At 43.3% G+C, this 23,664-nt stretch overlaps 1 protein-coding gene across 1 annotated transcript in view; it reads right to left on the bottom strand.

Annotated features, from left to right (window-relative positions):
* Positions 1-7,694: 7,694 nt before the first annotated feature.
* The window catches only part of LOC133613270 (interphotoreceptor matrix proteoglycan 2-like), a 45,696-nt gene continuing 29,726 nt past the window's right edge, over positions 7,695-23,664 (bottom strand). The window contains exons 17-22 of the mRNA XM_061970666.2: positions 22,771-22,981; positions 17,834-18,022; positions 14,907-15,108; positions 14,748-14,827; positions 14,573-14,624; positions 7,695-7,962 (exon numbers count right to left, since the gene is read on the bottom strand). Of these exons, the coding sequence (XP_061826650.2) occupies positions 14,582-14,624; positions 14,748-14,827; positions 14,907-15,108; positions 17,834-18,022; positions 22,771-22,981 (725 nt within the window). The 3' untranslated portion in view covers positions 7,695-7,962; positions 14,573-14,581. The remainder of the gene's footprint in view (positions 7,963-14,572; positions 14,625-14,747; positions 14,828-14,906; positions 15,109-17,833; positions 18,023-22,770; positions 22,982-23,664) is intronic.

The raw sequence follows: 23,664 nt of genomic DNA, 5'->3' as shown, positions 1-23,664 counted from the left end.
TGGATGGATGGATATATACACACACACACACACTTATATATATATATATATATATATATATATACATATATACACACACACACATATATATATATATATATATATATATATATATATATATACATACTGTACATACATACATATATATATATTTACACACACACACATATATATACATATATATATATATATATATATATATATATATATATATATAGTGTGTATATATATACAGTATATACACACACACATATATATACACACACACATATATATATATATATATATATATACATACATATATATGTATATATACTGTATATGTATATATATATATAGGGACGGCGTGGCGCAGTGGAAGAATGGCCGTGCGCGACCCGAGGGTCCCTGGTTCAATCCCCACCTAGTACCAACCTCGTCATGTCCGTTGTGTCCTGAGCAAGACACTTCACCCTTGCTCCTAATGGGTGCTGGTTAGCGCCTTGCATGGCAGCTCCCTCCATCAGTGTGTGAATGTGTGTGTGAATGGGTAAATGTGGAAGTAGTGTCAAAGCGCTTTGAGTACCTTGAAGGTAGAAAAGCGCTATACAAGACAACCCATTTATTTATTTATTTATATATATATATATATATATATATATATATATATATATATATATATATATACTGTATATGTGTATATATATATATATATATATATATATACACATATACATATATATATATATATATATATACACACACACATACATATATACACACACACACACATATATATATATATACTCCTCTCTGAGCTGCCACTTTAACGTGGTAGAGGAGTTTGCGTGTCCCAATGATCCTAGGAGCTATGTTGTCCGGGGGCTTCCATGCCCCCTGGTAGGGTCTCCCAAGACAAACAGGTCCTAGGTGAGGGATCAGACAAAGAGCAGCTCGAAGACTTCTATGGAAATGCAAGAACCGAGACTCAGATTTCCCTCGCCCGGACGCGGGTCACCGGGGCCCCCCTCCGGAGCCAGGCCCGGAGTTGGGGCACGATGGCGAGCGCCTGGTGGCCGGGCCTGTCCCCATGGGGCCCGGCCGGGCACAGCCCGAAGAGGCAACGTGGGTCCCCCCTCCAATGGGCTCACCACCCATAGCAGGGGCCATAGAGGTCGGGTGCAATGTGAGCTGGGCGGTAGCCGAAGGCAGGGCACTTGGCGGTCCGATCCTCGGCTACAGAAGCTAGCTCTTGGGACGTGGAACGTCACCTCGCTGGGAGGGAAGGAGCCTGAGCTAGTGCGCGAGGTAGAGAAGTTCCGGTTGGATATAGTCGGACTCACCTCGACGCACAGCAAGGGCTCTGGAACCAGTTCTCTCGAGAGGGGCTGGACTCTCTTCCACTCTGGCGTTGCCAGCAGTGAGAGGCGACGGGCTGGGGTGGCAATTCTTGTTGCCCCCCGGCTCAGAGCCTGCATGTTGGAGTTCAACCTGGTGGACGAGAGGGTAGCTTCCCTCCGCCTTCGGGCAGCTCAGAGTACCCACCCTTTTTGGATTCACTCGAGGGAGTACTTGAGAGTGCTCCCCCGGGTGATTCCCTCGTTCTAGTGGGGGACTTCAACGCTCATATTGGCAACGACAGTGAAACCTGGAGAGGCGTGATTGGGAAGAATGGCCGCCCGGATCTGAACCCAAGTGGTGTTTTGTTATTGGACTTTTGTGCCCGTCACGGATTGTCCATAACGAACACCATGTTCAAGCATAAGGGTGTCCATATGTGCACTTGGCACCAGGACACCCTAGGCCGCAGTTCCATGATCGACTTTGTAGTTGTGTCATCGGATTTGCGGCCTCATGTTTTGGACACTCGGGTGAAGAGAGGGGCGGAGCTTTCTACCGATCACCACCTGGTGGTGAGTTGGCTGCGATGGTGGGGGAGGATGCCGGACAGACCTGGCAGGCCCAAACGCATTGTGAGGGTTTGCTGGGAACGTCTGGCAGAGTCTCCTGTCAGAGAGAGTTTCAATTCCCACCTCCGGAAGAACTTTGAACATGTCACGAGGGAGGTGCTGGACATTGAGTCCGAGTGGACCATGTTCCGCACCTCTATTGTCGAGGCGGCTGATTGGAGCTGTGGCCGCAAGGTAGTTGGTGCCTGTCGTGGCGGTAATCCTAGAACCCGTTGGTGGACACCGGCGGTGAGGGATGCCGTCAAGCTGAAGAAGGAGTCCTATCGGGTTCTTTTGGCTCATGGGACTCCTGAGGCAGCGGACAGGTACCGACAGGCCAAGCGGTGTGCGGCTTCAGCGGTCGCGGAGGCAAAAACTCGGACATGGGAGGAGTTCGGGGAAGCCATGGAAAACGACTTCCGGATGGCTTCGAAGCGATTCTGGACCACCATCCGCCGCCTCAGGAAGGGGAAGCAGTGCACTACCAACACCGTGTATGGTGCGGATGGTGTTCTGCTGACCTCGACTGCGGAAGTTGTGGATCGGTGGAGGGAATACTTCGAAGACCTCCTCAATCCCACCAACACGTCTTCCTATGAGGAAGCAGTGCCTGGGGAATCTGTGGTGGGCTCTCCTATTTCTGGGGCTGAGGTTGCTGAGGTAGTTAAAAAGCTCCTCGGTGGCAAGGCCCCGGGGGTGGATGAGATCCGCCCGGAGTTCCTTAAGGCTCTGGATGCTGTAGGGCTGTCTTGGTTGACAAGACTCTGCAGCATCGCGTGGACATCGGGGGCAGTACCTCTGGATTGGCAGACCGGGGTGGTGGTTCCTCTCTTTAAAAAGGGGAACCGGAGGGTGTGTTCTAACTATCGTGGGATCACACTCCTCAGCCTTCCCGGTAAGGTCTATTCAGGTGTACTGGAGAGGAGGCTACGCCGGATAGTCGAACCTCGGATTCAGGAGGAACAGTGTGGTTTTCGTCCTGGTCGTGGAACTGTGGACCAGCTCTATACTCTCGGCAGGGTCCTTGAGGGTGCATGGGAGTTTGCCCAATCAGTCTACATGTGCTTTGTGGACTTGGAGAAGGCATTCGACCGTGTCCCTCGGGAAGTCCTGTGGGGAGTGCTCAGAGAGTATGGGGTTTCGGACTGTCTGATTGTGGCGGTCCGCTCCCTGTATGATCAGTGTCAGAGCTTGGTTCGCATTGCCGGCAGTAAGTCGGACACGTTTCCGGTGAGGGTTGGACTCCGCCAAGGCTGCCCTTTGTCACCGAGTCTGTTCATAACTTTTATGGACAGAATTTCTAGGCGCAGTCAAGGCGTTGAGGGGATCCGGTTTGGTGGCTGCAGGATTAGGTCTCTGCTTTTTGCAGATGATGTGGTCCTGATGGCTTCATCTGGCCAGGATCTTCAGCTCTCACTGGATCGGTTCGCAGCTGAGTGTGAAGCGACTGGTATGAGAATCAGCACCTCCAAGTCCGAGTCCATGGTTCTCGCCCGGAAAAGGGTGGAGTGCCATCTCCGGGTTGGGGAGGAGATCTTGCCCCAAGTGGAGGAGTTCAAGTACCTCGGAGTCTTGTTCACGAGTGAGGGAAGAGTGGATCGTGAGATCGACAGGCGGATCGGTGCGGCGTCTTCAGTAATGCGGACGCTGTATCGATCCGTTGTGGTGAAGAAGGAGCTGAGCCGGAAGGCAAAGCTCTCAATTTACCGGTCGATCTACGTTCCCATCCTCACCTATGGTCATGAGCTTTGGGTTATGACCGAAAGGACAAGATCACGGGTACAAGCGGCCGAAATGAGTTTCCTCCGCCGGGTGGCGGGGCTCTCCCTTAGAGATAGGGTGAGAAGCTCTGTCATCCGGGGGGAGCTTAAAGTAAAGCCGCTGCTCCTCCACATGGAGAGGAGCCAGATGAGGTGGTTCGGGCATCTGGTCAGGATGCCACCCGAGCGCCTCCCTAAGGAGGTGTTTAGGGCATGTCCGACCGGTAGGAGGCCACGAGGAAGACCCAGGACACGTTGGGCAGACTATGTCTCCCGGCTGGCCTGGGAACGCCTCGGGATCCCCCGGGAGGAGCTGGACGAAGTGGCTGGGGAGAGGGAAGTCTGGGCTTCCCTGCTTAGGCTGCTGCCCCTGCGACCCGACCTCGGATAAGCGGAAGAAGATGGATGGATGGATGGAGCTTGTGTTAAAAGATTCAACACTAAGAAGGAAATGATATTGCACATGAGAACACACACAGGTGAGAAACCTTTTACTTGCCCTTTTTGTAAGAAGAGTTTCTCCAGAAAGGAACGCATGACCACACACATGAGAACACACACTGGAGAGAAACCGTTGAGTTGCACTGTGTGTGATAAGATGTTCAGGTTTAAGAAGCATTTGAGTAAACACAAGTGTGTAACAGTCATGGAAGCTGCAGGGATTTAAAAACACTTGATTGTGCTAAATGTAGTTTAAAAACACAGCATGTTTCATATGAATGTATATTTGATGTTGTATGTAGTGCTTCTCATCTTCTAGTCTTGTATGTTGTCCTGTAGTTACTTTTTAAGTTGTGAGCATTTACCGAATATTATATATGTAGCTACTATCTTATTCTATTTTCTCATCTTTGAAGAGAGGACATCTTATTATTTTCATTGTTTTTTTCCCACACATTTTTTCCATTGCATTTTATTGATGTTATTATCCAATTAAAAGTATGAATGAATAAAATGGTTAACACAGTGTGGACTCTGGTAGATTAGCAGCATTGTTACATCATGGATGTTAACTACTGCAAAACACCAACAAAGAAGAAAAATGCTGAAGTTAGCAACACATCACTGAACTTTAGAGCCATCGTGAGTGGAGTTGCTTGTTTTTATTGCTGCATTTGTACTTATTTCACCTCGCATCTTCACTTGTAATCCTAAAGTCTTCTTCACATATATTGTTGTAGGCTTCTAGCATTTATGTTTCTGATGTGTGTGTGTAGTCTGTGGAAAGGGTTGTTGTCCCTTGTGGATCCAATTGTTCACTTGCACAGATACATCTTCATCATCATTAGTTTATTATTGTTCTTCGGTCAATGGTCAACAAAATAAACAAACAGTTGTACATTCATGGATTGAAAAAGAAAATGTTGCAGAGCGAAAGTGTTTAGGCTGAAGTTGAACACTTATTTTGCCTAACCCTATAAACAATGTCAAGTACAAGATGAACTTCCGAAAATGATGAAATGTCCTTTGTACAACATATTATAAATACACATTATACACAACATAAACACAGTTCAATGATATACACAGTAAAGGCATGTGAAATATCCTTGTACACCTTTGCACCAATTATATACTATATACAAACACTTCCTTTATTATTTATATCTCACACTTAGTTTGTAAAGAACATTGATCATAGTATTAACTACAGTGTTGATCAAGAGTGATATATTTTTTCAAGACTTTGGTCTTAAAGTGTTTTTTAAATGTGTGAATGGAAGTGGAACATTTGAAGGAATGATCCAAGCTGTTCCTAACCCTGCAGTGTAACAGCATCACAGCTTGTTAGAGACCAGGGAAAACTGGAGCTCAGCCTTTTAGCGGCCCGGACAATAAGATAAGAAGTGGCAGGAGTTGGTCAGTGGGCAAGCAGTCAGAGCGTGGACTGTGGATGTCGGCCAGAGCGGACTTACGTAACCTTTCCACGCCCACTTCCCCCTTGTGGAGCCGAGCAGACACACTCCAGCGCCCACTGATGATTTACTGCCGAGGATGACACAGCGGTTCCACGTTCCGTGCTCTCATCCCTCTGACGACTGGGACCAGCTGGATCAGTTGCAGTGTGTGCTATACAGCAGTGGTGCCCAACCACCGGGCCACGGACCGATTGGTTCCGGGCCACACAAGAAATTGTTGTTTTTTTTAAATTTATTTATTTTTTAAATTATTACATCAACATAAAAAACAAAATATATACACTATATATCAATACAGTGTGCAGGGATACAGTCCGTAAGCACACATGATTGTATTTCTTTATGAAGAAAAATATAATAATCATTTCATGTATTTGTTTTAAAAAGGTCAGGGGTAAGCGGGCAGATTTGGTGGGGGAGGTTTTACAAGAGGGCAGCACGGTGGAAGAGGGGTTAGTGAATATGCCTCACAATACGAAGGTCCTGAGTAGTCCTCAATTCAATCCCGGGCTTGGAATCTTTCTGTGTGGAGTTTGCATGTTCTCCCCATGACTGCGTGGGTTCAACTACGGCTTCCTCCCACCTCCAAAGACATGCACCTGGGGATAGGCCCCTCCCACCTCCAAAGACATGCACCTGGGGATAGGCCCCTCCCACCTCCAAAGACATGCACCTGGGGATAGGCCCCTCCCACCTCCAAAGACATGCACCTGGGGATAGGTTGATTGGCAACACTAAATGGTCCCTAGTGTGTGAATGTTGTCTGTCTATCTGTGTTGGCCCTGCGATGAGGTGGCGACTTGTCCAGGGTGTACCCTGCCTTCCGCCCGATTGTAGCTGAGATAGGCTCCAGCGACCCCAAAAGGGAATAAGCGGTAGAAAATGGATGGATGGATGGATATATATATATATATATACACATGTGTGTGTGTGAGTGTTGTCTCAACTCTACTTGTTTTCTACCAGCAGAGGCTCTATTGTGTCAAGCAGTAAACAGGGTCCTGCGTCACACGTGTGCATGCATGCGACGTAGGCTGATTAGCGTCGATGTCACGGCCGCACCTGTGAGGCTAATCTTCTTGAGGGATTGAGGCGCTAATCGCCTGCAGCATGGATAAAGCCAAAGAGTCACATTGTAAGTTGGCTCTTGTACAAATGTTTTTCATTGCGGACACATGACAAGGAATTGAAACAGCTGCACAGTTGGTGAGAGAGTATAAAAAATGTATATGGTTATTAAATGGAACATCAGTGATATGCATCCTAATATTCCATCATATTTACATGACATGGCTGTAATTTCATAAACATATTAAATGTACAGTGGAACTTCTAAGGTCTAACATTTGATGATTTCTTTGTATTTAGTGACAACCTTGGCATATGAAATAATGGACATAGAAATATGTTCCAAGATCAAACTGTCATTATCATTTTACTTGGCATTTTGAGGCTGATTTTGTTAGCAAGAAATGTGTGAAAAAGCTCAATGAGTGTCACTGGATGGTAGAGGTTCCACTGTATTAGAACTGCAGAAGCCCTGTAAAGATTGCACATAACGAGGTAGGACAGCTACCATTTACTGCTCAACAATGATGGAGCAGAACGTGTCCAAATGGTGGAATGTAAGAAGACACACACATGGCGTCTGAGCCAAACGGTACTGCTAGCCTTCAAATGTTTATGTCCATTTGTGCATCTTTAAAAGTTAAAGTACCAATGATTGGTGTGGCGAGATTATTCTCTGTATTTGACCCATCACCCTTTGATCACCCCCTGGGAGGTGAGGGGAGCAGTGGGCAGCAGCGGTGGCCGCGCCCGGGAATCATTTTGGTGATTTAACCCCCAATTGCAACCCTTGATGCTGAGTGCCAAGCAGGGAGGTAATGGCTCCCATTTTTATAGTCTTTGGTATGACTCGGCCGGGGTTTGAACTCACAACCTACCCATCTGAGGGCGGACACTCTAACCACTAGGCCACTGAGTAGGCAATGTGTTATGGATGCTGAAACGGCTTCTCCTCGTCTGCTGCTTCTAGTGCTCTCTAGTGTGTCAACAAGCGTCACACAAACATTTGATGTGAAGTCAAATGTGACTTTTATGATATATTACTACATTGAAAAGGTCAATAAAACATAGCACCGTCCTATGTGGCTGTACTACAGTACACAAGCAATACTTTTCATCAGGAATGGACTTAAAACTGCATTTTTCCACAGAGAGACATGTCCAGCAGAAGGCACCGAGGAAGGAAGGAAGAAAGAAAGATGCTCACATGAAGACAGGATGAAGACCGTAGGAAAAAAAGATAAGTCAGTGATTCTTAGTGCAGTCTTTTGGAATCCTGATGTTGTCCTGTAAAGGAGAGAAAACATACATCATTTAATACCTTTTTATATTGCTTTTATCAAGACTCATAAAGAACATTTAAAAGTTCAGGTTAATGGAGATTCAAAGTTTGTTTGAAGAGGTTACTTTTGAACTGTTTTTTGAATGATTGTAATGGGTCAGAGGCACGAATATGTGGGGGAAAAGTCCAATTCTCTCTTTCCACTTCAATCCCCTAACTTTCAAACTATGATTCGTATTGCAGATCAGTATTGGACCATTTTTGTGAAAAAGTATGTGTTTGCCATTGCTGATGAATGAACAAAGTCCCCACTTTATTTGTACTAAAGAGAGGCTGGCAGTTGTCTCTATACTCAGTGTGGAGACGCTCCCTGAAACTAATAATAATCACCTCCAATGTGGCAAATAAACGGCATTTCTTACTATTTTCATTGGAGGACATGTTACACGGCGTGGCGCAGTGGAAGAGTGGCCGTGCGCGACCCGAGGGTCCCTGGTTCAATCCCCACCTAGTACCAACCTCGTCATGTCCGTTGTGTCCTGAGCAAGACACTTCACCCTTGCTCCTGATGGGTGCTGGTTAGCGCCTTGCATGGCAGCTCCCTCCATCAGTGTGTGAATGTGTGTGTGAATGGGTAAATGTGGAAGTAGTGTCAAAGCGCTTTGAGTACCTTGAAGGTAGAAAAGCGCTATACAAGTACAACCCATTTATCATTTATTTATTTACACGAGAGCAAGCCAGGTCTGCACCTGCTAAGCTAGCCAATAAGCTAGCTTTAAAAAGACGCAAGAAACAAGTGCTTAGTAAAGTTTAAGAAGTGTAGATGAAAACATATTTCAGCAATTATTAACAAGAAATGAACACGTAGATGAATAAGAGTGGGGAGAGAGGATCATGTGTAACAGTCAGGACGGATCAATCCATGGAAACAAAGGGCAGTAACAATATGTCATCCAATATATTTGTTGTTTTTTCAAATTGTGTTGTCTAATTCAGGGCTCATTTCCTGTACACAACCTCCTGTGTACAGGAAATGAGAGCAAAAATAAATAGTAGTACCCGCCTTCCGCCCCAATGCAGCTGGGATAGGCACCAGCACCCCTACGCCCCTGAGAGGGACAAGCGGTAGAAAATGGATGGATAGATGGTAGTTTTATTACCAACAAAGTAAGAAACTAGTTTAAATATTGTGTTGATATTGTTCAACTGTCAATCCCACTCACCATGAATAAATGGAGCCAACATGTGATGGATGATGACAACATCCCCAAATGAAAAACTAACTTCAGTTTGAAAAGCTAAACTGTTTGAAAGTGCAATGGAAGCGTTTGACTGCCTAGAATTGTTCTGCCTGGAAGGACGTCCAATCTAGTTGTGCAATTGCAACTATTCCCTTTTTCTAAAGCATTTCAATGCTTCTGGAAATGTGAAGCCAGCAAGTTTGTCAACATCCCAGCCAGTAAGAACAACACAACTTGAGTGGAGTTGTGTTACAGCTGGTTGACTGTGGAACAACACAACTTGAGTGGAGTTGTGTTACAGCTGGTTGACTGTGGAACAACACGACTTGAGTGGAGTTGTGTTACAGCTGGTTGACTGTGGAACAACACAACTTGAGTGGAGTTGTGTTACAGCTGGTTGACTGTGGAACAACACAACTTGAGTGGAGTTGTGTTACAGCTGGTTGACTGTGGAACAACACGACTTGAGTGGAGTTGTGTTACAGCTGGTTGACTGTGGAACAACACGACTTGAGTGGAGTTGTGTTACAGCTGGTTGACTGTGGAACAACACAACTTGAGTGGAGTTGTGTTACAGCTGGTTGACTGTGGAACAACACAACTTGAGTGGAGTTGTGTTACAGCTGGTTGACTGTGGAACAACACAACTTGAGTGGAGTTGTGTTACAGCTGGTTGACTGTGGAACAACACAACTTGAGTGGAGTTGTGTTACAGCTGGTTGACTGTGGAACAACACGACTTGAGTGGAGTTGTGTTACAGCTGGTTGACTGTGGAACAACACAACTTGAGTGGAGTTGTGTTACAGCTGGTTGACTGTGGAACAACACAACTTGAGTGGAGTTGTGTTACAGCTGGTTGACTGTGGAACAACACAACTTGAGTGGAGTTGTGTTACAGCTGGTTGACTGTGGAACAACACAACTTGAGTGGAGTTGTGTTACAGCTGGTTGACTGTGGAACAACACAACTTGAGTGGAGTTGTGTTACAGCTGGTTGACTGTGGAACAACACGACTTGAGTGGAGTTGTGTTACAGCTGGTTGACTGTGGAACAACACGACTTGAGTGGAGTTGTGTTACAGCTGGTTGACTGTGGAACAACACAAGTTGAGTGGAGTTGTGTTACAGCTGGTTGACTGTGGAACAACACGACTTGAGTGGAGTTGTGTTACAGCTGGTTGACTGTGGAACAACACGACTTGAGTGGAGTTGTGTTACAGCTGGTTGACTGTGGAACAACACGACTTGAGTGGAGTTGTGTTACAGCTGGTTGACTGTGGAACAACACGACTTGAGTGGAGTTGTGTTACAGCTGGTTGACTGTGGAACAACACGACTTGAGTGGAGTTGTGTTACAGCTGGTTGACTGTGGAACAACACGACTTGAGTGGAGTTGTGTTACAGCTGGTTGACTGTGGAACAACACGACTTGAGTGGAGTTGTGTTACAGCTGGTTGACTGTGGAACAACACGACTTGAGTGGAGTTGTGTTACAGCTGGTTGACTGTGGAACAACACGACTTGAGTGGAGTTGTGTTACAGCTGGTTGACTGTGGAACAACACGACTTGAGTGGAGTTGTGTTACAGCTGGTTGACTGTGGAACAACACGACTTGAGTGGAGTTGTGTTACAGCTGGTTGACTGTGGAACAACACGACTTGAGTGGAGTTGTGTTACAGCTGGTTGACTGTGGAACAACACAACTTGAGTGGAGTTGTGTTACAGCTGGTTGACTGTGGAACAACACGACTTGAGTGGAGTTGTGTTACAGCTGGTTGACTGTGGAACAACACGACTTGAGTGGAGTTGTGTTACAGCTGGTTGACTGTGGAACAACACGACTTGAGTGGAGTTGTGTTACAGCTGGTTGACTGTGGAACAACACGACTTGAGTGGAGTTGTGTTACAGCTGGTTGACTGTGGAACAACACAACTTGAGTGGAGTTGTGTTACAGCTGGTTGACTGTGGAACAACACAACTTGAGTGGAGTTGTGTTACAGCTGGTTGACTGTGGAACAACACGACTTGAGTGGAGTTGTGTTACAGCTGGTTGACTGTGGAACAACACAACTTGAGTGGAGTTGTGTTACAGCTGGTTGACTGTGGAACAACACGACTTGAGTGGAGTTGTGTTACAGCTGGTTGACTGTGGAACAACACGACTTGAGTGGAGTTGTGTTACAGCTGGTTGACTGTGGAACAACACGACTTGAGTGGAGTTGTGTTACAGCTGGTTGACTGTGGAACAACACGACTTGAGTGGAGTTGTGTTACAGCTGGTTGACTGTGGAACAACACGACTTGAGTGGAGTTGTGTTACAGCTGGTTGACTGTGGAACAACACGACTTGAGTGGAGTTGTGTTACAGCTGGTTGACTGTGGAACAACACGACTTGAGTGGAGTTGTGTTACAGCTGGTTGACTGTGGAACAACACGACTTGAGTGGAGTTGTGTTACAGCTGGTTGACTGTGGAACAACACGACTTGAGTGGAGTTGTGTTACAGCTGGTTGACTGTGGAACAACACGACTTGAGTGGAGTTGTGTTACAGCTGGTTGACTGTGGAACAACACGACTTGAGTGGAGTTGTGTTACAGCTGGTTGACTGTGGAACAACACGACTTGAGTGGAGTTGTGTTACAGCTGGTTGACTGTGGAACAACACGACTTGAGTGGAGTTGTGTTACAGCTGGTTGACTGTGGAACAACACGACTTGAGTGGAGTTGTGTTACAGCTGGTTGACTGTGGAACAACACGACTTGAGTGGAGTTGTGTTACAGCTGGTTGACTGTGGAACAACACGACTTGAGTGGAGTTGTGTTACAGCTGGTTGACTGTGGAACAACACAACTTGAGTGGAGTTGTGTTACAGCTGGTTGACTGTGGAACAACACGACTTGAGTGGAGTTGTGTTACAGCTGGTTGACTGTGGAACAACACGACTTGAGTGGAGTTGTGTTACAGCTGGTTGACTGTGGAACAACACGACTTGAGTGGAGTTGTGTTACAGCTGGTTGACTGTGGAACAACACAACTTGAGTGGAGTTGTGTTACAGCTGGTTGACTGTGGAACAACACAACTTGAGTGGAGTTGTGTTACAGCTGGTTGACTGTGGAACAACACGACTTGAGTGGAGTTGTGTTACAGCTGGTTGACTGTGGAACAACACGACTTGAGTGGAGTTGTGTTACAGCTGGTTGACTGTGGAACAACAGGACTTGAGTGGAGTTGTGTTACTGTGGTGGCCTGCCTGGCTTCATTGCCACTCCACCACTTTGACTTGTACAAACAAACAAGGTGGTGCTGGAAGATGGATGACTTCTACATTTGATCAGTCAGGCTTGCTTTTTATGGATCTTTCCGGTCCTAATGAGCAGCTATGGATAAGTATCCAAATCCAAATCCTTGTATTGTGTTGTTTGCGCTGTCCTGATTTGGTGATTGTGTTGCACAGTGGCGCCCCCTGTGGGTTGTGGCTCGTATAACAATTTTCAGAAAATGACAGGAGTGAGACTTTGGTGGCATGAAGCGTTCCAAAACAATTGTCCCTTTTTAACAGCGATTTGTCCAGTTTTAAGGTGGCTTTCTACATGAGGACTGACTCCTACTGCAAACCTTAAATACTGGGGAGTTGGCAACACAAAGATTGAGGAAAAAGATGTAGAAAAGATACAAATTGAGAACACAAATGCAGAGAAAACCATTTTCAATTCATTTCTAAAATGTTTTTCTCTTCTGTCTACTGACTGGCCATAACATGAACGATGGGTTTATTTTGATTGACAGCGACGAAATAATTCTATTTACATCTCACTCTGTAAAGTTTTACACAGAGTGGGCGTGTCTCCTCTCTGATTGGACTGGAACTAAACGTGATTGTTTACAAGGAAATGGGCTTTCAGTACAGGCTGTCCAAGAGCAGCAAACAGGGTGAAGCACCGTCCACTCGTACATTGATGCACGCTTTCATGTCTTTAAAACATCCAAAAAATGTGGCTAGATTTGTCGCTCGTCGTTTTTGAGGAATGGAAGGGTCACTAAGAGGAGTTGGAAAGACTTGAGCTTTAGCCATCAAGTCGTCAAGTTTGACAACAGTGCGCTGAGGTGTGTGTGAAAGATACAGATGCCAAGACCCGCCTTATGTTGCTTCTGATTGCTTTATATTGTGTGGTGCCTTCCGTGGTTGGCTAGATCATTTATGGATTAGACTGGGATTGCTTATTTCAGCCAGTCACTGGCGCAGTTATTAAACGCCAATGTTCGCCTCTAAGTCAGATTGACTTGTAATTTCTCACACCGCTCAATAGGCTCCACAAATCACCTGCTCTAACTTTAGGGTAAGTAGCCAAATCACCATGCACCGTTATGGGTTTAACAAGCACATGAGCAAGATAGGTTGAAAAGCATCAAGCAAATGTCTGCACTTCATTGACAATTTGTCTAAAGATCATTGAAGATGTTTGCAGTAGTTTTGACAAATGGCAGAAGTAGAAGAGTTAGAGTGAAAAAAGTGTTTTATTACAATATTTCATATCTTAAAAATATTAAACATACAGTAATAACTTCTTTTTTTTTTAATGAAAGTTCATCTTAAAGAGAACTAGCTGCCGCGACGGTGTTTTGCTTAATAAGGTGATATTTTTCGAAAACTCTGACAAAAGAAATAGACTAAAAACAAATGTTCACTGCAATTATCGCAATATAATTGGTGTTATATAACGCGGTAATATAGGTTGATAAATGACTTTTTTTCAGTTCCCACCCCTGGTACTGAAAATATATACTAATTGGAAAAGTATTCACTTTTACGACATTTGTTTTTATTATTATCTTTGCTAATCGAAACTGTTGAATCATTTTGGGCGAGTTTGTATTCCTCATTTCAAGCATTCAGCTGTAAAGAAAATAAAAATAAAAAACCTTCATGTTTGCCCTTCATAAACTCAAAGAATTGCAGCTAAATAGAGATTATAGACGTTTTTCATGTATATATTCATTTCACACCATATTCATTGCACTTGTACATTTTTGATATATTTGCACATTGTTTTTCTAGCATGCACACATCGCACTGTATGGAATGGCCTCAATCTCGTTACCTTGCGTAATGACAATAAAGCTGATTCTGATATTTGGCCATGCAACTATGAAAAGCATTATTTTGATCTGAAACACACAAAAATGATGCTGGATCTTTTTTGGGTAAAAATATAAGAAATGTTACAAATGTTAAATACACTTTATACGGAATTTACCCAATGGTGAAGACTTGTTAATAGGTCATTGTTATATTATGTTTGCGTGACATGTTTTCAGTATCTCATGACTTTGACACAGGTTTCAATGGAATTATTAACAAAAAATATACCTTCTTGTTTCATGTCTGTGCAGAAGAACTTTCTCTTCTTGTGTCCAGGACTCTGCACACAAACATTTGTCCGCACAAGTTACTTACTTTTGACATACTAAAAAGTCGTTGATGAGCATTAAGTGTCAACAAGGCCATAGAGTCTCTGGTGGACACGTGACAAACATCTGCTTACGCTTGATGCTGCCGCACAAAATCTGCAAACTGGCGGTCCTTGGCGTAAAGCTCGATGATGCGTATCCTGTCTTGGATTTCCTGTCAGGAAGAAGCATGACATCACCTGGAGATAAACTATCCACTGAACACCGTCGTAAGTGGCGCACCACCAACTCACCTCCTTGGTCAGTTCGCTGTTCTCGTAGATGTGTCGGATCTCCTCGCTGCTGAAGTCGGTGGAGGCCTCGGCGCTGGCGCTGCTGTAGATGGCAGCCTCAGGGTAGCGGCGGTAATAGTGGCTGTAGCCCGTGGTGGCCTCGCTCTCGTACATGGGGTTGTACTTGGTCGCCCGCTCCAGCGATGGAATGCTCTCCGCCCGCCTTTGGAGAATAAATGTTGATCCAATGTTGATATTGGCCTGATATCCTCAAAACAAGTATCAGCTTGCATCTACAGTCTCCGATATAAGCAGTCCTGCAGCATGTGTACTTTTACAAAATTGGACAACCAGTTAATATCGAAATCAGGGGTCCTGTCAGCGTCAAAAATCCGGACCGCGGGAAGTCCCAAGATAAAAAATATATATATATACATATAAATGAATGGGTACATTAGGTGCACCGGGTTATAGGTCGCACTGTAAATATATACACTGTATATATTTTTTTAAATCTGTCCTTTCTAATCCATTTTCTACCGCTTGTTACTCTCAGTGTCTCCTAGCCGCTCAGGCAAATCATATTGTCTAAAATTGCATTTTCCCATCGATAACATGACATCATTGCGCTCGCGCTGCAGTTTAGAGCGAGTGCGCAGTAAGTCCGCGCTCTTTCAGTCAATTAGTGTGCGAGGAATATATATATATATATATGTGTATATACTGTATATATATATATATAGCCCGGCCCCCGGCCAAATTTTTTTAACCCAATGCGGCCCCCGAGTCAAAAAGTTTGGGGACCCCTGATTTAAATGTTCTTTGTTAAGCAGTCTTTTCTTTCTTTCTATTTTAGTGCAGAAATTCACAAAAAGTAAACATGGTAAGCCTACTTTAGCTTAACAAATGTATATGTTGTATCCACTTTCGGCTTTTCCCGTTGTAACCAGTATCAAATAATGATAGTTGCATCATAGATACAAAGTATCCAAGGCAAAAGTGTATTAGAACGTATCCAGTAACAAACGTGTTTGCATCATTTACCTCCCTGTATCATGAGCCCAAACAAATCGGATTTTTTTTGCCCTCAAGTGACACAGGTCTGATTTTTTGCCAGTCTAAACGCTCCAAAGTTGGAGATTACATGGTCATTGGGGTCCATAGCGATCGCGTTATTCCCAAGATCGTGTTATATAGAAATTCTTGTTTTTTTCCGACAAAGAAAAAAAAATGTTTTGCTGCTGTTGGTGAAGGAACACAGCTAAACCAACAGCAGCAAACACTTTTTTCAAAGGATAATTGCTATCTTTCTATTTTGTGTGTATCTTAATATTTTATAGCCCTTCTCCAACACATTTGTAGTCTTATTGAATTTACAAAGCACTTGCCGTCTTTGTTTCACCGCTTTACTTCCAATAGCTAGCTCCGAAGCTCGCAGAACTAAGCTAGCCTCGGTCTGAAGATCCCCGCTCCAAAGACAGGACAAATGGTGAGTATGCCCTCTTGGTGGTCTTGCACCCTTCTCATGGAGAGGTTGTTCCTGCCAGTTAGAGCAGAGTACTTTCATAACTTTAGATGCCGTGGACACGCTTGCAAGCGTTAGCCGTGTTGAGCTAACTAGCCCAGTTTACGGGTAACAAGCTACGGTGAGCCCGCTAAGACGCATAACAGATTTAGCTGGTTAGCTAGTCCCCCAGACCCAAGTCTACTGGTGACCACACCGCAATGTAAACGGGTAAACTTTGGGTTCCATGGCATGGTCGCGTTAAAATATCGTGTTATATTGAGCCACGTTATGTCAAACTTTTGTGTAAATAAATACAAATTGTAACCATTACCATCCTTGTGCCCCTTTCACAGGAAGAAGGAGTGGAGGACGAGCATAGCAATGTGTTTAAATCTAACAAGTGGGGAGCATTTTGTTGTGGTACAGAAAAACATAGCCTTAACCTCAAGTTTGAAACTCCATTTCTGTTTTGAAACGCCAACCCTAGTCTGTATTCCTGGCTGAAAACTTGTGTGTGAAACCCTAAACCTAAGATTAGGTTTAGTTTTCACTTGAATGGCTTTGTGACTACAAGGAGCATGCAAATGGATGAAACTGCTCACCTTCCAACTTCACTTGAGCATTTCTGTGGTTACCATGTCTTCTTTTCACCACGTAATTAGTTTATTTTCTCAAGATGTCTTGTTAAAGATTAGTGCATCGCAGCCTGCAATATCATCCACAAAAGAGGTTCCAGTTTCCATCCTTGTATTCATTGCTCACCAATAAGAGAAAATGTTCAATTTTGCATTTTTTACAAATATTTGAAACATGTATCTCCTATGTATACAAGCACAAATAGTCCAGGAATCAAGAAGTGAACTTAATAACCTGTAATACCTTTAATTCCTCTTTAGTAATGCAGAATAATTCTCTTTAAGCAGAAGATCAGAAAGACAATTACGTGTGGGATCAGTTCATCGGCTGAGATGAGCATGTTTTCTCCACAGGCGACAAAATCCAGACACATCACTTGTGGATGGACGGCTAAGTATGTGACCCGCTTTTGCGTGACTGCTATAAAATAACATAATGAAGGAGAGTGAGATTGGGTGGAAGATTCAGATTTTCCATATGGCGGACAAGTGAGATGAACAGTATAACCAGGCGGTTATCAAAAATATTGTGATGTCTTTGAGCATTTAAATCACAGTCACTGAAGGCAGGTACCACGGTCTGGCACACTTCAAATCTGCAGAGGGAGTGCTGGATTGTTCTATGTTGCTATCCATACATACAGTACACCTCTCCAACAATGCTAGGAACAACACATCTTGTTGGTGTCAAGTGTCCCCAAGCACGGCCCAGATTGCCTGTTCGTGTAATCCAGAAATGATCTGCTTCCTTACTAAAAACAAAGTTTTGCTATTTCGAAGGTCTGTGATTATTTCCACCGCCTCACCGTATGGGGTCCTCAGACTCGTCCTTATCGTATTGATCTCGTAGCGTCCTGGCGAGGAAGAAGATGACACCGGACGCCACCAGCAGGAAGCCGGCCACAGAGGCCACAGCTATGCCCACCACCAGAGGCTCCGATACGTACTCCTCGCAATGCTCTCCTCGGTACCACCAGTTCTCTCCGACGCGACACCTACAAAAGGACGACAAGATCTCAGGAAAAAACTGAAGATCAAAGTATTTCTCTTCACAGTCAAAGCTACGACCACAATTGCCAAACAACTTCAGCCCTGCTCGCATTTGGGCTTAGTCTGCTTTATCGTCATTCAAATGTATTGAACTACTTTTTGCAAGCCAACTTGGTGTTTTTTAAAGCCAATTATAAAGAAAGAAACCCAAAAGCAGTGAAGTTGGCACGTTGTGTAAATCGTAAATAAAAAGAGAATACAATGATTTGCAAATCCTTTTCAATTGAGTAGACTGCGAAAACAAAATATTTAATGTTCAAACTGGAAAACTTTATTTTTTGCAAATATTAGCTCATTTGGAATTTGATGCCTGCGACATGTCTCAAAAAAGCTGGCACAAGTGGCAAAAATTACTGAGAAAGTTGAGGAATGCTCATCAAACACTTATTTGGAACATCCCACAGGTGAACAGGCTAATTGGGAACAGGTGGGTGCCATGATTGGGTACAAAAGCAGCTTCCATGAAAGACTCAGTCATTCACAAACAAGGATGGGGCGAGGGTCACCACTTTGTCAACAAATGCCTGAGCAAATTGTCCAACAGTTTAAGAACAACATTTCTTAACCAGCTGTTGCAAGGAATTGAGGGATTTCACCATCTACGCTCCGTAATATCATCAAAAGGTTCAGAGAATCTGGAGAAATCACTGCACGTAAGCGGCAAGGCTGAAAATCAACATTGAATGCCTGTGACCTTGGATCCCTCAGGCTGTACTGCATCAAAAACCGACATTAGTGTGTAAAGGATATCACCACATGAGCTCAGGAACACTTCAGAAACCCACTGTCAGTAACTACAGTTGGTCGCTACATCTGTAAGTGCAAGTTAAAACTCTCCTATGCAAGGCGAAAACCGTTTATCAACAACACCCAGAAACGCCGTTGGCTTCGCTGGGCCTGAGCTCATCTGAGATGGACTGATACAAAGTGGAAAAGTGTTCTGTGGTCTGACGAGTCCACATTTCAATTTGTTTTTGGAAACTGTGGACGTCAAAGAGGAAAAGAACCATCCGGATTGTTCTAGGCGCAAAGTGTAAAAGGCAGCATGTGTGATGGTATGGGGGTGTATTAGTGGCCAAGACATGGGTAACTTACACATCTGTGAAGGCGCCATTAATGCTGAAAGGTACATACAGCAACATATGTTGCCATCCAAGCAACGTCTTTTTCATGGATGCCCCTGCTTGCCGAGCCACATTCTGCACGTGTTACGACAGCATGGCTTTGTAGTACTAGACTGGCCTGCCTGTAGTCCAGACCTGTCTCCCATTGAAAATGTGTGGCGCATTATGGAGCCTAAAATAGCACAACAGCGACCCCCGGACTGTTGAACAACTTAAGCTGTACATCAAGCAAGAATGAGAAAAAATTCCACCTAAAAAGCTTCAAAAATGTGTCTCCTGTTTACTGAGTGTTGTTAAAAGGAAAGGCCATGTAACACAGTGGTAAAAATGCCTCTGTGCCAACTTTTTTGCAATGTGTTGCTGCCATTAAATTGTAAGTTAATGATAATTAAAAAAAAAAAAAAGAAAGAAGTTTCTCAGTGTGAACATGAAATATGTTGTCTTTGCAGTCTATTCAATTGAATATAAGTTGAAAAGGATTTGTTGTATTCACTTTTTATTGACCATTTACACAACGTGACAACTTCACTGCTCTGGGTTTTGTAAAGACTGATCCATTAGCTCATCAGGCTTGCAAGCAACCAAGAATGCTATCCAAACTAATGCTTCATAAGCACTAAGAATGTATTTCATCATAAAGTTTGACCTTTGTTTTTCCATTTGTGGAATTAAGAAAGGGCTTGATGCGTCATTGATGTGAAATGAAAGTTGTCTTGGCCTCCAGCGTGTCTGCTTCTAATTATATGTCTTAAAATGTCGTACACAACAACTCATACATGTTCCAAATGTTTGCAAGTTACCCACGTGCACGGACGCATAAAACAACAAAGAAAAATATAAGTCATTTCTGAATATATGATGTTAATATTACAAACCCCGTTTCCATATGAGTTGGCAAATTGTGTTAGATGTAAATATAAACGGAATACAATGATTTGCAAATCCTTTTCAAGCCATATTCAGTTGAATATGCTACAAAGACAACATATTTGATGTTCAAACTGATCAACTAATAATCATTAACTTTAGAATTTGATGGCAGCAACACGTGACAAAGAAGTTGGGAAAGGTGGCAATAAATACTGATAAAGTTGAGGAATGCTCATCAAACACTTATTTGGAACATCCCACAGGTGTGCAGGCTAATTGGGAACAGGTGGGTGCCATGATTGGGTATAAAAACAGCTTCCCAAAAAATGCTCAGTCTTTCACAAGAAAGGATGGGGCGAGGTACACCCCTTTGTCCACAACTGTGTGAGCAAATAGTCAAACAGTTTAAGAACAACGTTTCTCAAAGTGCAATTGCAAGAAATTGAGGGATTTCAACATCTACGGTCCATAATATCATCAAAAGGTTCAGAGAATGTGGAGAAATCACTCCACGTAAGCGGCATGGCCCGAAACCAACATTGAATGACCGTGACCTTTGATCCCTCAGACGGCACTGTATCAAAAAGCGACATCAATCTCTAAAGGATATCACCACATGGGCTCAGGAACACTTCAGAAAACCACTGTCACTAAATACAGTTGGTCGCTACATCTGTAAGTGCAAGTTAAAGCTCTACTATGCAAAGCGAAAGCCATTTATCAACAACACCCAGAAACGCCGCCGGCTTCTCTGGGCCCGAGATCATCTAAGATTGACTCATGCAAAGTGGAAAAGTGTTCTGTGGTCTGACGAGTCCACATTTCAAATTGTTTTTGGAAATATTCGACATCGTGTCATCCGGACTAAAGGGGAAGTGAACCATCCAGACTGTTATCGACACAAAGTGTAAAAGGCAGCATGTGTGATGGTATGGGGGTGCATTAGTGCCCAAGGCATGGGTAACTTACACATCTGTGAAGGCACCATTAATGCTGAAAGGTACATACAGGTTTTGGAACAACATATGCTGCCATCTAAGCGCCGTCTTTTTCATGGACGCCCCTGCTTATTTCAGCAAGAGAATGCCAAGCCACATTCAGCACGTGTTACAACAGCGTGGCTTCGTAAAAAAGTGCGGGTACTTTCCTGGCCCTCCTGCACTCCAGACCTGTCTCCCATGGAAAATGTGTGGCGCATTATGAAGCGTAAAATACGACAGCAGAGACCCCGGACTGTTGAACGACTGAAGCTCTACATAAAACAAGAATGGGAAAGAATTCCACTTTCAAAGCTTCAACAATTAGTTTCCTCAGTTCCCAAACGTTTACTGAGTGTTGTTAAAAGGAAAGGCCATGTAACACAGTGGTGAACATGCCCTTTCCCAACTACTTTGGCACGTGTTGCAGCCATGAAATTCTAAGTTAATGATTATTTGCAAAAAATAAATAAAGTTTATGAGTTTGAACATGAAATATGTTGTCTTTGTAGCATATTCAACTGAATATGGCTTGAAAAGGATTTGCAAATCATTGTATTCCGTTTATATTTACATCTAACACAATTTCCCAACTCATATGGAAACGGGGTTTGTACAATCTATTTAGTCCTTTATAGATACAAGGCAGTAGAACTACACAACTTCTCCAAGCCAATCAACAAATGATGTTCAGGATCAAAATGAAACATGTATTTGTAAATATACTTATATTATATTATTATTATTAGTGAATATCTTTGGAAATATTTCAAGCATTTTATGAACTACAATAATTTTGTGGAATCAACATTCCTAATCTCACTGATAGTTATTTTGGGGGGTTATTATTTAGCATTTCCACATACACCAATCTGTGTAAATAATTACATTATTGGTATTGGTATTATTCTAAATGTTATTTTTACAAATGTAAAAAAAATATTTTTCAAACTTAAATACTACTACCGTACTACTAATATTTTAAATGTAATTGAACCCCGAGTGGTAGAAAATGGATGGATAAATAAGAAATCAATAAGTGTAAATGTAATTAAAAATAGTCAATTAAATCATTTATGGTCATTATTATGAATTTACTGACTACATTTCTTCAAGTGCTACTTTTTGTTTTAAATATTGCAATATACGATAATAACTTTTAGGATGAACATTTTCTATGTTCCAGTACTTCAAGGAGTGTAAACATAATAAATAAACATATAATTGTGGTTAAAATTTTTTAAAATGTCCAATATAAAAGTACTGCAATACATTTTCAAGTGCTTAAGTATAGCCAAATAATCATTGTTCTAAATACAATGTACTAACAAAGCTTTCTGGAGAAAAAAAGACTCCAATCATTTTCTGTTGTTAAAATGTAACCAAGTGTTGTGTGAAAGGTTAAAAGCATACCATTAGTTATTACATGTACGGATATAAATATTGTCATTGTCTGCGTCCTGAGTTCAAAGATACTATGATCGTCATGCTTTCTCAGTAAGAGATGGAAGAGTTGGACTGACTCAACTCATCTATTGTCTATGCAATGTCTGAAAGAGGGAGTGCAGTCCAGTAAAAGCACTTTAAAAACAGCAGGAGGTGCTCTGTTCTCCTGCACGTTTCAATGCAAAAACCCAGACGTGCCTTCTGTGATTTAAGCCTCAAAATCCCGAATAAGCTCACTTTTATACACACACACACTTTCCTTTAATCCCCACCCACCTGCAGATGGCTCCCTGGCCGGGTATGATGTCACATTTGCCGTCATTGAGGCAAAAGTCGGTGCGCAGCTCGCAGATGCTCTGACAAGGCAGGCCGTCTATGCTGAAGTAGCCGGCGTTACACACACACTCCGCCTCCCCAGACCACTTGTTCACCTTACACTCGGCATAGTCGTTGCACGCCTGGAACTTGCACGGGTCCGCCTGGACGCCTGGAAATCACAGAACCGCAAGAATGTTATGACGGATGTCTCTGCAGCGGTGTTGGTTTGACAGTGAAAGATCTTACTGGAACAGTTTGATATCATGGGAATAGTTCTTGTCCATCCACCTGTACCATTCTATTCCAATCCATCTGTCTGGCCATTTTTGGCAGTTGATGTTAAGGATCCCAAAATGTCTGACTAATATCGTTAAGGTACTGGTCACAGTATGGTACATTTTACTAGGCTGCTATCATAACCAAACAGTAGCTCTGTCTCTTGTAGGCACATTTTTCACCCAAAGGCATTTTAGCCGCATTTCCATTTTGGATTAGGTTAACCACGGTACAGTTAAACAGGCTTACTGACACCACTCCTATTATTGTAACCAGGCAATGGTTTCAGTTTGGTACGCTTTTTTTTGCTGTCTCCAATATTATGGGTGCCAATCTGTCCAACCTGTGTTATTCACTATCATAGAAACCAAGTTATGGCGCCGAAAACCAAAGCTTGGTTGAGTTTACCGATACAAACTATACTGCGGAAAATTGAACTTCAATCAACCGTTTGGTTGAAAGTAGAACAGTTTGGGGAAACAAAAAGTATGGCAACCTTTTCCCTCTGTTTCCATTGCAAAATATGCCCAAATAACATGATATAACGAGATACAACACCCCTGTTTGAGCTGTGTG

Source organism: Nerophis lumbriciformis, linkage group LG13, assembly GCF_033978685.3.
Source record: "Nerophis lumbriciformis linkage group LG13, RoL_Nlum_v2.1, whole genome shotgun sequence".
Taxonomy (NCBI): Eukaryota; Metazoa; Chordata; class Actinopteri; order Syngnathiformes; family Syngnathidae; genus Nerophis; species Nerophis lumbriciformis.
Note: the sequence above shows the minus strand (reverse complement) of the source record. Positions and strands in the feature narration are given on the sequence as shown.